Genomic DNA, 18313 nt, shown 5'->3' with positions numbered 1-18313 from the left:
GTGTCTAGAAACGGGCCTAGGTTTCCGATCCCGCTCTCTCAAAATCTCTCTAGAGATTTGGGAATTGTGCGTTGTCGTTACTAACCCGCGCAAGATTTAAATGCATGATCTAAAACATTATTGTTGCTGATGTCAGCAGGCATGTTTTGGCGGCAAAAGGAGTAAGATTTGGGTAGCGATCCGCATCGTGATCCAAATCTTACTCTGTACAGGGGAAATTAATTTTCATTTATAAGTCGACAAAATGTCGACTTACGACTTACGCGTAAGTCGACATTCGCGTAAGTCGACGTGTTTTGCTCAGTCCCGATTATGTCGACTTACGCGAGGTTGACTGTATATCAAAACTTTGTACTGTACACAGCAATAAATTATTCTGGGACAAAACAGAATACAAGGAGTGCACTGGCAGAATGATAACTATGAGAAATGACCTTGGATGATTATTGAAGTACAAGTGTAGCTATCCAAGTAATATGGTTGTAATGGTCAAAGTTTATTCATGTAAGTAAAACAAAAGCAAAGAAAATTCAATGTAGAAACTTGTGGCTGCTTAGCAAGTGACTTACATTCCACAAATGATGAAAATGAGTAGATGATAAGCCTATGTTTTAATACATATTTTGATTTCTTGCAAATCTGATTAAAATTGGTGATACACTACCTTTTGGAGTGTCATAGAGTTCTTCCACTTTGGTTCTATTAACTGGAAAAACATTTAAAGTTGTTTAAAAAAAGCATTCATTCAGACCCAAAAGAAGATGAAGTTTCTCTCTTTTTTTTTTTTGGGGGGGGGGTGGGGGGCAATTGCAACATTATGCTGGTGCATACTGCATGAAATAAGAATTTACGCTTTCCTGGCCAATATCATAATATTGTCATTCTTTTTCATTTCATGTGCATTCATATGTTTGAGTTTGGTGTAGCGACTCTGATCAAACAAAATTTCATGTTTAGTGTTCTCAAATTTGTTTTGTAGGCACCCAAATCAATGGTCATACAGTTCAAATTTGAATGTAAGCATTAAATTTTGTGTTTGTTTATGAATTTCCAACATTGCGTACTCAAATCAGTGTGATGGGCTGGGTATGCACTTAAGAGCACATTCAATTTCATTTTTGAGCGATCGATTTTCACAACCGAGCATTTGGTTTTGTAATTCACACATATAAGCAAGGAGTGATTTTGTGCATTTAATCATTGAATATGACTTTCCTATTTTATCTCCAATTTTATCATTATGATCATAATTTTTTCATCTAAACAGCTTTTTTTTTTTTGCTCAACAATTAAAGTAAACTTCAATATCAATCCTTCCTTTATCATGATTGACAAGTACGTTCATTTTGTGACCATTAATTTACATCTTTATTTTCATCATGATCATCATATTGTTTTTGTGATCTTCATTTTACATATCTACTTTCATCTACATGTGTGATCCACATAATAGATGTTTTTCAACTTGACAGACAGAGCAAGTAATGTACTTTTTTAATGGACACCTTACAGATTTAATTTGAATGCTCCTATTATGAACTTGTTTGCCTATATACCAATTTGAATATTCAGAATGAGTTACCCACAGGTTGAGACAAATTTGAATAACATTGCTGAAAATGTACATACATTAAATGAATTGGAATGTGCAAATTTGCAAATAGGTTGTCACAATGGTTAATTTGAACGACAAAAAAAAAAACAATTTTGAATGACGCATTTGGGGAGAATGAATGCTTCTAATATGAAATTGATTGACAAAACAATGAAATTGGCTGGAAAACCTATAATTACAACAATTTCAGTATTCCCAAATGAGCTGAATTTTATTACTTGGAGCACAAATATTGTTCACTATTTTCTAATGTAAAGATTAGTAACTTATGCACTTGATGGTCTTTACAGAACAAATAACCATGAATGCACCTGCGAAGTAATAAAAATAAATGAAAAGGATTTTTTTTTTAAATACACATAATTGATAGTGCACTCTGACACAAACCATTTCCTCCTTGCATCAAGATAAAGTACCCAACCTTCTGATTTAACCAGTTGGAGAAAAATGCAGTAATATATCAAAGTGGGAAGGTTCCTGGTGAGGTATTGCCACTTGACCGCTAAGGTAAAAATTGCCGATATCATACCACTTTCCCACTGATACAAACAGTTGTTAGTGTAAAGATTCTGATGCTGTAAATCTTACCATTCATGTCAAGGTAGAATGGTTCACTCTGCTCTTTCACTTCTACGAAGGAAGGAGAATGCGGAGGAGGATGGAAGAGTGGAAGAAAAGGATGAATTGCAGATGTGACAGGTAATGGCCATCAATAACAGAGCAGGGTTAAAATGAGAGATAGATAGACAGACAGACAGACAGTCAGAAAGAAAGAAAGAAAGACAGACAGACAGACAGAAAGAAAGAGAAAAAGAGGGAATACCACAGCGAAATTCAAACACAAAATTGTCTGACATACATTTTGTTTGTCAGGAATTTTCCCTAGTGAGTGAAAAGTGGAGCATATTGCAATGCTTTTGTCCCACTATGAGATTCGACGTAGTCAACTCCCATTACAATTATAAAATATCTACAAAAACTTCAAGCAGGATCCACAAGATATCCTGAGGCAGTGCTTTAAAACAAGCCAGTGCCAAATTCTAGCTTTAAAACAAAACAAAACAAAACAAAACAAAACAAAACAAAACAAAACAAAACAAAACAAAACAAAACAAAAACATTTTCTTGGGCTCAGCAGTGAGAGATTCTTTAAATTCCTCATTCTATGTTGTTTAGATACTTCTGGTAGTAAAAGTTCCAGTCATTTTCAGTTTGGAGTGCTTCATCTATGCATCAACCTTTGCTGTATGACTTTAAATTCAAATGTTGCAATTTCAAAATAAATGGAGTCTATTTTGTGGTGCAGTGACCACTACCTCACATTTCTTATGCTTCACATTCAGTCTTTTCTTACCAGTCAATAGACACAAACTCCCATGAAAATGAGGCTTCAACATGCACAAAATAATTCCATTAGAGAGAGAGAGAGAGACTAAAATACAGTGATTGATATTTTCTAAGCCATTGTTGAAGATCTATGACATACATATTTAGTGCACTCTCCAGTTTTGTTTTGCTTTGTCGTTTAATATATCAAGAACATGCACAAAAACTTAGTGCAAACATTACTTTGGCAATATAAAAATTAATATAGTTTCAATTAGTAGAGCTGTTCAAATGATTTGTTTCATAAGTAGAACTTGATTTTTGTGATGAAAGATGGATGTGGCTTCATTTGCCACATGACTGATATGTCTCATGTCTTGACTCTTAGTTACACATAAACATTCCACATTCTCAGAATGTTCTCTGATGTATCGTAAAAACTATTATAAAACAGTCTTGCCAATGTTCTCTGACTTGTGAAGTGATTCAATTACAAATTGAGATTGCCATTACATAGGAAATCAGTTGCAAAATACATTAACAAAATTTCATCCTGAAATTCTACTCTACATGAAAATTTAACTGTGCAGTAAAGCCTTGAGGCATTGAAGCATTTCAACTGAATAAAACATTTTCAAATAACTTATCAAGCAAAGCACAATATGATATATATAATGAGATGGTCAGTAATAAACAGCCAATCATATCTCACACAAGTCACACAGTCATTTGACATCAGAGTTATACATTTGTAAGTCATCAAATGGGTAAGTCTAATTAATTGTTGCAAGACTCCATTCAAAGATGGCACTTTCTTTCTTTCTTTCTTTTTAAACACTAGAGTGCAAAACTTTGTTCACACCTATGCCTCAAAATGAGAACTGTAAAGAAGCAATGTTATCCAATTCTTGCACAAACAAAAAACAACATGAAGCAGACAAATACCAACCAGCTTGTGTACACTTGGGGAATAAGACAACTTACACCCCATTTATATAGGGCATTTGGAGCACTCCTGAGCCCCTCTGAGCTCTGCATGAACAAACAGTCAGGACCTGGAGCACTATAAAGTTACACCCCTCCCAAGCCTAGGCTCAGGAGTGCTCCTGAAATATCCTAAACTCTGTATAAATGGTCATCAATTGAGAGTGCTCCTGTATGAAGTGAAATATGGCGCTAACTGTGCATGCAAGTTAAATGTTAGAAGTTCTCGCCCACTTGAATGCCACCTTGACAGTTATGCCCCTCTCAGCCACTTCGCATGAGATCTATGCAAGCAGTGATTCTCTGAATGAACATACATACAGAGGGGCAGAAGTCAAAGCACTTCAGGTGCACTCCTGGGCTGACTTTGTGTATAAATCAAAAATGGGGTTCTAGGCTGCATTGACTGGACTGTGAGAAGTATTAGTGGGTATAGGTTCATGGAGACACTTCATGCCCTTCTTAACCCCTCCCACAAACACTTTGGCCTCATCTAAAAATGATAGAGTGAGAGACAGCAATTATGTCTCCACTAACAGCAAGAACCTTTTTTTTGGGGGGGGGGGGGAGGGGGGGGGACTTCGTCCTCACGATTCTTCAGTCTTTGTTGTATAGAGGTATACAGTGTGTCCAAGATAGGAAGAAATGGGTACTATGTATGATTATAGGTACAATGGTACTTGTGACAATAGCAGTTGGAGAAGTGGTATAGTAGTGGTAGGATTAGTGATAGTAGGAATGACAGCATTACAAGCTTAGAAGTGGTCTGAGCAATACTAGTTTAGTGCTGATTTCATGAACTTAGTTGTTTTAAACTAGTTAGATGCTGCTCATTGGGTTTTAATTTTTCATTGTTCAGCAAAATAAACAAGCATACAGATAGGTATTTTAATCTTTAACCCATGATATGAAGTACATGTATATCAAAACTTTGCACGCAGCAATAAATTATTGTGGGACAAAACAGAATATATGGAGTGCACTGGCAAAATGATAACTATGAGAAATAACCTTGGGTGATTACTGAAGTACAAGTGTAGCTATCCAATTAGTACGGTTGTAATGGTCAAAGTTTATTCATGTATGTAAAACAAAAGTAAAGAAAATTTAATGTACAAACTTGTTGCTGGTTAGCAGGTGACTTACATTCTACTTATGATAAGAATGAGAACATGATAAGCCTAGTTTTCAATCCATATTCTGATTTCTTGCAAATCTAATTAAAATCGGTGATACACTACCTTTAGGAGTGTCATAGAGCTCTTCCTGTTTGGTAGTACTAACTGGAGAAACATTTAAAGTTGTTTAGAATAAACATTCATTCAAAGCCAAAAGAAGAAGTTTTTTTTTTTTCTCTCTCTCTCTCTCTTTTTCAATTGCAACAAGCAGGGTGTTCAGACGCAAAAAAAAAAAAATTATACTAGAATGGTATAGCTATACGATGAGTTTATACGTCTGAACACTGACTAACGAAACAACGTATAACGAAACGATGGTCAGAACTCAATAACATATCAGCATTCCATCATGTCCATTATGCGTCTGAACGTATGGCGACCATATAGAACGGTATAACTGGGCGGGGCTTAATGGGAGTGCACATGAAAGGTGACCCTATACCTGTTACTTATGACCACAACAGCATGCGCAGTGAGAAACTGCACATCTATACAACGTTTTCCAGAACAGTTGAGATTAGCGTCCGAACGGTCCGCTGGCTATACGATAATTCTTTATATGTCGTTTCTTTATCGAGTTTTGGTATAAACTGGCTTGCGTCTGAACAAGGGGAAGGACTGCACTGGCAAAATGATAACTATGCGAAATAACCTTGGGTGATTACTGAAGTAGCTACCCAAGTACTATGGTTGTACCGGTCAAAGTTCATTCATTTATGTAAAACATAAGTAAAGAATGTTACATGTAGAACTTATGGCTGAACAGCCAGTGATTTACATTCCACTAATGATGGAAATGAGTAGATGATAAGCCTAAGTTTTATACATATTTTGATTTCTTGCAAATCTGATTAAAATTGGTGATACACTACCTTTTGGAGTGTCATAGAGCTCTTCCGGTTTGGTAGTATTAACTGGAAAAACATTTAAAGTTGTTTAAAATAAACATTCATTCCAACCAAAAAGAAGATGAAGTTTGTTTTTTTCTTTCTCTTTTTTTAAATAATTGCAACAAGGAATGCACTGCTGAAATGATAACTATGAAAAAAAACCTTGGATGATTATTGTAGTAGCTACCCAAGTAGTATGGTTGTAATGGTCAAAGTTCATTCATGTATGTAAAACAAAAATAAAGATTGTTAAATCTAGAAACTGTGATAGTTTAAAGGCGTCCCCAAGTTTAAGTACCTTTAAGAATAATTTCAAGAAAAAAATCTTGAACATTTACAAGAATCTATCTGAATCTCATCATGAAAATTAATATTACGTATATTAACATTATGAAATTGTAAAATTGTGCCGATGCTTTAATGGTTGCAAAGAACTGGAAAATTCAACTTTATTTTCTGCTAAAACCAAGCAATCACTGCTGAGTGGCTCCAACCATCCACTACCTCTTGTTTTGTTATAGTCTTCTTCTATCCCTTTTTGTCTTTTATCTTCACACCATGTAATAAGTTTTCTCAAACACACACACACACTCTCTCTCCCTCTCTCTCTCTCTCTTCCTGTATGACAGTGACTTAAGTGTAGGGATTTGTCCAGGGTGTTTGTTTTGGGTTAATTAGGTTAGTTATAGGTCTCCATATTTCAAGTTCTCTTGTTATTCCTCTTTTTATGTATATCAGTCTATCAATCAAATAATTTGTTGTATGACGTGTGTGTTTGTGGGGGGGGGGGGGGATGCACCCTACAAGCACTGCTTTTTAGCGTTCCTACCCATTTCCAGCATTTCTGTATACTTACAATATTTTGTAAACTTATCCTTTATCATGTATTATAATGAAATTTATGTAATCAATTTCTGTAAAATATCTATATGTTTCTGTTGAAAATGAAAAAAATAAATGAAAGAATGAATGAATTTAAATCCAGAATTGGCTGATTAGCTAGTGAATTACATTCCACTAATGATGAGAATGAGTATATGACAAGCATATTCTTAGATATATTTCCATTTCTTCCAAATCTGATCAAAATCAGTGATACACTACCTTTTGGAGTGTCATAGAGCTCTTCCGGTTTGGTAGTATTCACTGGAAAAACATTTAAAGTTGTTTAAAATAAGCATTCATTCAAACCCGATAGAAGATTAAGTTTCTATTTTTTTTTTTTTCGCAATTGCAACGATATAAAGGTGCATACAGCATGAAATATAGTATCTGGGTTTCCTGGCCAATTTCTTAAAACTGAGCTACCCACAGGTTGAGGCAAATTTGAATAACCACTGCTGAAAATGTACGAGCATTCAATAATTAGAATGCACAAATGTGCAAAGGAGTTGCCACAATAGTTGATTTTAACAATGAAAAACTATTTTGAATGACACATTTGGTTAGAATAAATGCTTCTAATATGAAATTGAATGACAAAACGATGACATTGGCCAGGAAAACCTATATTTACAACAATCTCCGTATTCCCAAATGAGCTGAGTTCCTAAGGACTCAATCTTATTACAGGGAGCACAAATATCACTCACCATTTTCCAACATAAAGATTAGTAGCTTAATATGCACTTGGTGTGCTAAGAACGAGTAACCAGGAATTCACCTGTGAAGTCCTAACAATGAATTCAGAAGATTCATTTTTTAATGATAATGCACTCTGACATAAACTGAGTGTTTCTCTTTGCATCAGGATCAAGTACTCAACCTGCTGATTTGACAAGTTGGAAAAAAAAAGATCAGCAATATAAGAGGAAAAGTACATGGTGTTAGGAGTTAAGAGTCTAAAAATTCTGATGCTGTCAATCTTACCATTCATGTCAAGGTAGAATGATTCACTCGGCTCTTTCACTTCTACGAAGGAAGGAGAATGTGGAGGAGGACGGAAGAGTGGAAGAAAAGGATGAATTGCAGATGTGACAGGTAATGGCCATCAATAACAGAGCAGGGAGAGATAGATAGACAGACAGACAGACAGTCAGAAAGCAAGAAAGAAAGCGAGAAAAGAAGGAATACCATAGAGAAATTCAGACACAAAAGTGTCTCACACATATTATGTTCGTCAGGAATTTTCCCTACTGAGTGAAAGGTGAAGCATACCTTCATATAGTAGTAATAAATTTCAGTTGGATATCATTACCATACCTTTCATATTCCAATACTTTTGTCCCACTGTGAGATTTGACTTAGGCAACTCCCATTACAATTATAAAATATCTATAACTTCAAACAGGATCCACCAAATACCATTGTGCAGTGCTTATGAAAATAAGGCTTCATTATCCACAATTCCATGAAAGAGTGAGACAAAAATACAGTGATTGACATTCTCTCAGCTGTTGTGTAAGATATATGACATCTATCTTTAGTGCACTCCCCAGTTCAGCTTTGTTTTGTTTTTGTTTTTTCAATATATCAGGTACAGGCACAAAAAGCTTAGCGCAAGCATTACTTGGGCAATATAACAATTAGTATAGTTTCAATTAGTAGAGCTGTGCAAATGATTTGTTTCAATGAGTGGAACTTGATTTTTGCAATGAAAGACCGATGTGGCTTCATCTGCCAAGTGATATGTTCCAAGTCTTGACCCTTAGTTAACAAGCATTCCTGATGTACAGTAAAAACTACTACAAAAGCTGTTTTGCCAATGTGCTCTGACTTGTGAAGTGATTCAATTACAACCATTACAAAATGTAATTGTCATAGGAAATCAGACGCAAAATATATTGGCACAATTTTTATCTTGAAATTTTATTGTACACAAATGCCTACAACTTTCGAGTAAAGCCTTGTATGGGCATTCAAACATTTCAAATACCTTTAAATATTTGAATAAAATTGTTTCAAATAACTTGCTCTCCGACATATGGTTCAAGCTACTGCAAAAATAGTTTAACCCTTCCTATGCTTTGAGTGCTGAATGGCACAGATAACTCTGAAGTGCTTAATACATTGTCTAAAGTCCCTGGCATAAAATGAGTTAATAGTATCATTGAGGGGTTTTTTTTTTCTTTAACTTGTGAAGTCATCCAGTGAGGAGTCTATTTACACACCGATTTTTTTTTTTTTTTTTTTTTTTGCATTTTTGAATGAACACATCTTATTTCCTTCTTCAGGTTAATGAACCTTCTGAATAATGCCACAAATGTTTGGATTAATGAACCCTATACATATAAAACCCTTTACTGTATTGGTAGATGGAACTTGTGTGTTTTGGATTAACAAACCTTTGGAATGATGGACCTTATCAATTTTCAGGTTAATGAACCTTCAGAATAAAGTTCATTACCCCACAAAAACATGATTAAACATGATCACAAAATTTGTTTCACAAGCACATAAAACCTCACATAAACCTATGACACGGAGCCACATACTTTGTGCATATACTGCATGTATTAACAGCATTAGAAATTGATATAAGCAGGTACCGTATATGCCATAATATTTAGCGAGTCTGATTTCTCATGAATCATGACTTCGTGACAATTTTGTGAGTGGTTAAATTTGCGATCCTGGAGTACAGTACTGAATGGAGGAATGTATGCAAGCCATACACATCATACTTATGGCAGGATCACAGTTGATATCTTTGGCATGTTTTCAAAATTGTGAGATTTAAATTTGTGAATAGCATCCAGCTCACAAAATTTATGAAAATATGAACCTCGTGAAATATACGGCATATACAGTAATCCACAGCCAAAGTGCTTTTGCGCCATTGTGAATGATTATGAACTTGAAAATGATAGGCCATGGTGTATACTCGGCATAAGATATATATACTTATTGTAAACTACTAACATGCAAATATGAAAAACTAAATTGTGGAAGTCAAATTCAAACTAAATGGGGGGGGGGGACAATATATACAAATACTCTCTCTCTCTCTCTCTCTCTCTCTCTCTTTCTTTCTCTTTCCCCCCTGAAAAAAAAAACAACACAAAAATATATTCTTAAATTTGAATCATCATATGAACTGCAAAGATCCCCTAACATTGAAGCACCTGTGGCAAACAAAGCTACAATCACAAACATAAAACTCCAAACTGAAATGAAACCAAATGCAAAAGTACATATATATTTTTTTTCTACAGCCTGCAACTTTTGGACAATTGTCTTGAATGCTAATGTTTAAAACAAAATATGGTTATAAAACAAATGTAGTTCATGCATGTGTAACAGGACACATGATTTGTCTTTTTTAAAATCATTGTAGTAAAACAAATGCCACATAAATCATGTAACTATTTCATTCATCTCTGTATAAATCAAAGTATGTATTTATTTCTACATAATATCTGTTGTATGATATATGATTTATATGTCAGCAGCTTCATGACATTGATATACCTTTGAAAAAGAAAATACCTTTGCACAGTTCTATATCTGTGTATGTTTTTTTTTTATTTCAAAATACAAATTTGAAGCTGATTTACTTAGCAATGAAATATGGTATAATGCATGCATTTTCACCCAATTTTTTTAAATCCATTATAATATGCAATTCCAAGCAGCCCAAACGCATAATGGCGGTAGATATAGCAACTTCTTAGATATGAGCTCTATATCATAAGCATTCTGAGTTTTGCTTTAGAACTGTAATAAAAAAAATAAAAAAAGAAAGGCTTGAGGATTATAATGACCATTATTATTGCATAATTTACACATGCAGCTGCGTAGCCAGCATACATTACTTGAAGCCAATGAAATCAATATAAATACCCTACCCGAGTCAAACTCCAAGTACAGCTCTTCATGCTCATCTTTTACTGAGGTTTTTACTGAGGCTATTAAAATAAAGAAAACAAACATCATATGATTCATATGTTTTCAACCAAAGCCCTTTGAATATTTTTTCATTTCAACAGACATTTCAATATCTTTTAACACATTCTGTGACAAAAGATCATGAAGCCCATTTTTCATTAACAAAATAAAATTTGAATAGATAAATGGTTTTTAATGTTAAATAGCTACATGTCTGTTATAACATGAGAAAGAATATCAATACAACAAATTCTTATCCTATTTATCATTGAGCAGATTTTTCATACACCTGTGGATACCAAGTTCAGTTCAAGAAACTGTGGTCCCACACATTTCGGGATCTGTGCTTGATGTCTCAAAGAAACCTCTCTTACTCTTACTGCACATGGTAAAGCTCCGCATACTTTGTACTGGTTACTTCATTTCCCCTCATCCCCATGGGTGGATCCAGGAATTCTGCAACCCCCGCCCCCCAAATCCACCACTGATCGATACATTCACAATCTCAAAGAACTGCTAACAACTTCATATAGTTCCTATTATCATAGAAATATGATGTGGTTTAAAGACCTATCATTGTTTTCAGGCAGAACAAGTATGGTGACATACTTGTATGTCGTATTCACAACTGAAAACAAGATAAGAAAATACAACAACAACAAACAAATTGGCACAGAGAGACAATGATTTGTGTGTATGTGTGTATGTGTGATTTTTTTTTCTGCCTGCGCAGTTTGTCCTGTCTCCCATGATATACAAGTGGTGTTCACAGGAGCTGTGGTAAAACACAGCACAAAATCACAGCTCTCGTTCACACATTGTCATAGATGTAAATGACACTTTTGAGAATGGAGAATCTTTCACAACTTCCATTTGACATGACACATTCTGTGTCAATATCACCTCTTGCATCCTGAGGAAACTATTCCTTATCTAATTACCCCCCTCCTATTTCTTCCACTGACCTCCCCCCCCCCCCCCAAAAAAAAAAGAGAAAAAATCTGAGGTTTAGTATTCAGTGGAAGAAACTGAATGGAGTTACTTCAGATTTACCTAACTACATTTCTGGGTTTTTGTTTTGTTTTCTTTTTCTTTTTAGAAATTTCCTGAGCACACTATTACTTGCACTGGGTACTTCTCTCATACTCTCTTCTATATCACCACAATGACAAGATGTGATGACAAGATTAATATAAAACACGGCAAGTGCCAAAATGTGTCTCGCCCATTTGCGTAGAATAAATTAATGTTTTTCTTACTCCCGGAAGTTCAACTCCCCAGGGACATTTACCAGCCAAGTTTGGTCACTAACGGACATAGGGATCAAAAGTTATGAGCCATAATCGAAACGTGCCGTAAAAACTTAAAGGACAAGTCCACCTTCATATACATAAGGATTGAGAGAATGCAGCAATATTAGCTGAACACATCGGTGGAAGTTTGAGGAAAATCGGACAATCCGTTCAAAAGTTATGAATTTTTAAAGCGTCTGCGCAATCACTGCTGGATGAGAAGACTACTACTGTGTATGATGTCACATGCGTACAACGATATAAGGAAAATAAAAAGAGAATTTCACAAAACTTTACTTTTTGAATAAAGTGCACATTTCTTCGACTTGTTACTGACGTATGTTAGGGGTAATAATTTTATTCCCCCTGCCTCCCGAAAGAGAGAAGTTGAGTGTTCTTTTGTTATGCGAGAAAATGGAAATATGTTGAATTTTCTTTATTCTTTCTTTATAAAGTTGCACACATGTGACATCACAAGCTATAGTAGTCTTCTCATTCAGTCGTGACTGAGCAGAAATTTCAAAAATTCATAACTTTTCAACGGATTGTCCAATTTTCCTCAAACTCTCACTGATGTGTTCTACTAATATTGCTGCATTCTCTCAACCCACATGTCTATGAAGGTGAACTTGTCCTTTAATATTGGGCCCTAAAAGTTTGTTGACCCCTGTCTGTGACCTTTGACCATGTGATGAACTTCAACTCCCCAAGGGACATCTACCATCCAAGTTCAGTCACAAATGGACATAGGGATGAAAAGTTATGAGCCATGATTGAAACACGCTGTAAAAACTTAACATTGGGCCCTAAAAGTTTGTTTACCCCTGTCTGTGACCTTTGACCTTGTGATGACCTTCAACTCCCCAAGGGACATCTACCATCCAAGTTTGGTCACAAACGGACATAGGGATCAAAAGTTATGAGCCATAATCAAAATGCGCCGTAAAAACTTAACATTGGGCCCTAAAAGTACGTTAACCCCTGTCTGTGACCTTTGACCTTGTGGTGACCTTCAACTCCCCAAGGGTCATCTACTATTAAACCAAGTTTGGTCACAAGCGGACATATACATCAAAAGTTATGAGCCATAATCGAAATGCGCTGTAAAAACTTAACATTGGGCCCTAAAGTTTGTTGACCCCCTGCCTGTGACCTTTGACCTTGAGGTGACCTTCATGTTAAGTAAAATGTGTCACTTGTATAACCACTCTTCCCTCCAAGTTTGATTGAAATTGAAGTCCTCAGTAGAGAGTTATTCAAGTTTTTGTGGCGTTACGGACGACAGACGGACGGACGGACGCCGCAGGTGACCCCTTAGTCTCCCCTCACTTCCGGTCGGCTCGACAACAAACTTTCTCATATGGACAATTACACCAATTGTAAATATGAGAATATTAATCAGAGGGGTGAAGGTTGAGGTGTGAATTTTCTTCAATTTGTCTCCCTCTACAAATGAAGTATTTGTTAAATTACAGATCAGCAGTTGTGAAAATTCACACCTCAATTACATTGCATGTGTGCAAACTTTACCAAGGGATCAATGCCTTGCTAGTCTGCTATAAAACACAAACATAGGACAACCCAGAGGAGCAATAAGAGAATGAGCTGGGTAAAACTGTCCCTCATCATGCATCAAATGTGATAGTATCATACAGTAGATGATCTTGTCCTCATCTAGGCAGTTAGATTTGTTTAAATGGTATTGTTCATACCTCTAAAAGTCACATGAACATGGCAGTGGAAATTTATTAAAAAAGCAAAAGGAAACAACTGTCCCTCATCATGCATCAAAAGTGATTTGTGATACTACTCAGGTCTTCAGTACGTGATACTACTCAGGTCTTCAGTGCAGTACAGCAGATGATATCTTACCCTCCACAGTCAGATTTGTTTTGGTGTTGTAAATTGTACATACAAGTCACATGAACATGGTGGTGGAAATTTATTCAAAAAGCAAAAGAAAAACAACAACAGCAACAACAAAATAAAAAATAAAAGAGAGGGACAGAATGAGTGAGTGAGAAGTAAAATCACAAATGGTTGCCAATAGAGGGTCACTCGGTGACAGGCAAGAGCTTTGGAACATCATAGTTAATCCATATTAAAAGTTCTCCTTCTGATGATTGACATGAAGTTATCTCAACAGCCATGGCCCAGTGAAGTGGTGTGAAATGATTTGTGTGCAACGTCAGTTTCTCAAGAGAAGGCAGCTCATGTCCATTATGTATAATCCAAGCCAAATCTCAGACATGACTCAAACAAAGTAGTTTGATATGATGAATGATGTAATTGTAATGCCGCTTGTACTCATACAAACAGAATTGACTTACCTTCTTTTCACACTCAAGATATGATAATTGTGACCCATATTTAACCATTAATATGAAGCTTTGTTATCATAAAAAAAGGATGCCGCACAGTTTTTTTTTACTTTTTTTTTCTTTCTTTCTTATTTCTGACCTTTGTATTTTTACCTGCATTGACCTATTTTACACAACAGAGTTTTTCTAAACCATAATGAGTATGTAGGGAGGTCTTTGAGAAGTAGTAAAGTAAGAAAACAAAGAAGTTACTATGAAGTACACATGCCCAGTACTGGTAATTCTAATTCTATCAAGTCTTCATTGATGTTTCCACATATACCACACATTATGACGGTTGTAGATGATACATATGTATATGATGTCGATAGAGTTTAAAGTTCTAAACATTAGGTCAATGCTAAAACAATGCAATTGCCTGGGGGAACAGAAATTATTGCATGTATATCAGCATCTTAAAAAAGGTGCAGAAAACATCTCTTACCATCCATATCAAGGTAATGGGATTCGTCTTGCCCATGCTCTGTGCAGTTGCATGCAATGTAGCCATTCAAAGTGCATTGTGGGAGGTACATAGACAAAATAGTACAAAACAGGAAAGTGGATAAATACACATATCGAAAATCATTGTGCATTCTTGTCTAACAAATTTGCAGATATTATCACGACTGTGACTTATAGAAGGTTCGTGCACATGTGCAGAACTACTGCTCATCCTTTGTACAGTCCCATCAACTTCAAATCATGTACACATGCAAACAAAGCAAGTTCAAACAGTCAGAGCATAAAATGGGTTACAGGCAGAATGGAAAGGATCTCTCTCTTTCTTTGACGATCAGAGAATAGCAAATTTCTCACAAGAAATTACACAAGAGAATATTGTGAAAATACCACTTAAAATTCATACCCATTTTACAGTATGAACTGATTAACAATTCATTGTAATTATTTTGGTACCTCTATCAAACTGGTTCGTATTTGTTCATGATTATGTACAAGGACACATCTGATGGTTGACGATAATGAAAATAATGTATTTGTTCGAAACTTAATGCACTGAAGGTGGAGAGATGCGATTGCAAAAATGCTGATTGTAAAATGACAGCAACTGTATCCTTACCATGCATTTCCTCGTACACTAATTGGCCTGTAACCATGGTGACGGATGGCATGCAAGAAGGCAGGGTGTATTTTAGAAGATGTAACCGAAATAAGGAAGAAATGGGGTAACAACATAACATCATTAATAAAATGCAGCAATTACTGCAAAATTTTAAAAAGAAAAAGAAAGATAAGACAGTGATGTACACAATCAAAATAACATTATCCTGTATCAAAAACATTCATAATTTATTCACTAAATTAATAAAGGCTGAATAGATAGTGGAGTTCCCTGAAGTTTGGCTGAGATATCCCAATGATAAGTTTGTATCAATAGAAGAAGAAACAGTATTGAATCAAGGAACAAAGCAATGAAACTTGGAAGAGTATTGGTTGTATGATACCATAGCTAGGATGCTCAACTTTTATTTTCAGTGAATGAAATACTATAGCATCGAGATGGAATGTTCAATTTTATTGCATGGTGTTTCTTGTTTTCATAGTATTTTCTATATATGTGAGTAACAAATAATTTCCCTTTAGTCAAATTTGACTACTCTGTTGGAATATTTATTGATCTGTTTCTTTGATTTCTTTTCTGTTTTCACTCCACAAATGCTGGCAGCTTTTTGAATGCAATGGATTCACTTCTGGAAACAACAACAGCAAAAAAGAAATTTTTGTTATAGCCAGAAAGTACCAGAACTGAAGAGAAAATATTGTATTCTGTGATAATGTCAAACTTAACGGGTAATCAAAACTCACAAATAAAAAAACTGCTCAAAGCACAAAAGCAATATACTGTTCCCAAACCTATTCAAGGTAAAAAATTATATGAAAAACTTATTGTGGTAACATTTGCAGTGAAGCATGCATTCTGTTTACATAAAACATATTTTAGAGAGAAAATAAAGGAAGGAACAAGATCATATATTACAGGATTTACTTACCACCCATCTCAAGATAGTGATCCTCTGTAACAGCTGTACATGATGTGAAGGAACAAATTTGTTACTAATTAAGTACGGTACATATCGTCGGCAGTCATCCGAACCGTCGTATCTATACACAATTTTCATGTAAGAATAATATTTCGAGATTTGAGAATCATGTTTGAAGTTTACTCATTTTTCAATCATGACTGCTACACTTTTATGCCAGGCATTTCCTATCATTTTTGAAATACGTCAGACTTTAATTCTTACTCTAATGAGTGGTGTTTTCATCAAATTGTATTTTTAGAAATTATGCAAAAAATCGCAAGGGAGCCTCATGTACTTGCTTTTTCAGCTTGCTAACACCATTGTCATTTACCATGTTTACGACAGTTTTGTTGACAGTGCGCACAGTACTTGCAGTCAACGAACCATTGTATACCACTAATATTACGCGCAAAGTCAATGCACCCGATATATAACATTTTGCTTGACTGTGCGCATTGTTTATGGTCATTTGAACTGTTGTATAAAATAGGAGAGGATGGCATGTCGCTGTTTTTTTTTTACACGTGCGCCTGTAAGATGGGGAAATGAACAAAATGAAATGACAAGACTTTATAAAAGTCATAATTACACAAAAATTGCATCAAATTCAAAACTGAAAATTTCACATTATGAACAACGGAATGTCCACTACCGAAATGACTGAAAATCTCAAAATTGAACATCTGACCGAAAATCGGGATATGCTATGATGGTACGGATGACTGTCAACGATATACACCATCATAAATCAATTGCATATCTGGCTCAGAGCATACCAAATCATATTCAAGTGAAAGCATTATTTTTCTAATCAAAATGCACTGTTGTGGAGAGATGGCCATCATTTAATGCATCAGATAAAAATCAAATAAACCAATGAACAAATACCAGACTGCTTTAGAAGAGTGAAACGTGAACTCAACTTGAATGTGTGAACACAGCATAGAAATATCAGCACAGAGTAACAATTGGATAAAAATAGAACATCTACAAGGTACATGAACAAAGTTACATAATACTGAATCTCATTGTGACCACTCAAAGTGAGAAGTCATGAGGATAATAACATATAATATATATTGTTCTTCAAAACAATCATAAAACAACTTTTTTCTACTTGTTCATGAACAATCATAACAGTAGTTACGTTCACATGCAGTTGCCAAACTTGAAGTTAAGGTCGAAAACTCAACTGTTGATGATTAGCTCCAAGTTTCATGAATTCACGATGCGAGTTCACACGTGCACCTAAACTTTAAGATAAAACTTATGAGTGAATCCCGATCAATGATTACCGGTATACTGGAAGTGCAGAGACTTCGCTATGACCTTATGCCCATACAAAATAGCACAACTGGAGGTTGACCCAGAAGCGAACGAGAAGCGAGGCTCACGCTAACTCACAAGCCCCTTGATTATTGTGTCCACACAGAGTGAAACTACGAGTGGGGACCCCCCCCCCCCCCACAGCTCGTGGATAGAGCGTAAACCCTAAGATATCTTGTGGTTCTAATCATTGACTAAACTTAAAGATTGCTAACTTTCGAGTGCATCCACACGCCGCTGAACTGCAAGCTAATCATAGCGAGTTTTCGACCTAAACTTAAAGTTTTGGAACAGCGTGTGAATGTAACTACTGTTCGGGCGACAAAACCTCATATCTCACAAACGTTAGCATTTTGGAAAGCAAAAAAAAAAAACACCGCAGCTAAATTACTTTAACAAAAGGGATCATTTTTCCTTTGACATATCATGGTAGCTTCATTTTGGGGTAAGACAGCTAGGACAATTAATCC

General features: G+C 35.4%; 1 protein-coding gene across 1 annotated transcript in view; it reads right to left on the bottom strand.

Annotated features, from left to right (window-relative positions):
- LOC139742239 (uncharacterized) overlaps nucleotides 1–18313 on the bottom strand; it is a 101628-nt gene that overhangs the window by 66519 nt on the left and 16796 nt on the right. The window contains exons 4-13 of the mRNA XM_071652816.1: nucleotides 16485–16517; nucleotides 15554–15580; nucleotides 14918–14956; nucleotides 10781–10840; nucleotides 7863–7904; nucleotides 7098–7139; nucleotides 5976–6017; nucleotides 5167–5208; nucleotides 2204–2245; nucleotides 665–706 (exon numbers count right to left, since the gene is read on the bottom strand). Of these exons, the coding sequence (XP_071508917.1) occupies nucleotides 665–706; nucleotides 2204–2245; nucleotides 5167–5208; nucleotides 5976–6017; nucleotides 7098–7139; nucleotides 7863–7904; nucleotides 10781–10840; nucleotides 14918–14956; nucleotides 15554–15580; nucleotides 16485–16517 (411 nt within the window). The remainder of the gene's footprint in view (nucleotides 1–664; nucleotides 707–2203; nucleotides 2246–5166; nucleotides 5209–5975; nucleotides 6018–7097; nucleotides 7140–7862; nucleotides 7905–10780; nucleotides 10841–14917; nucleotides 14957–15553; nucleotides 15581–16484; nucleotides 16518–18313) is intronic.

Source organism: Diadema antillarum, unplaced genomic scaffold (genome assembly GCF_040938485.1).
Source record: "Diadema antillarum isolate AM-2024a unplaced genomic scaffold, OU_Dant_1.0 seq00000989_RagTag, whole genome shotgun sequence".
Classification (NCBI taxonomy): domain Eukaryota; kingdom Metazoa; phylum Echinodermata; class Echinoidea; order Diadematoida; family Diadematidae; genus Diadema; species Diadema antillarum.
This window is presented reverse-complemented; position numbering and strand designations above follow the sequence as displayed.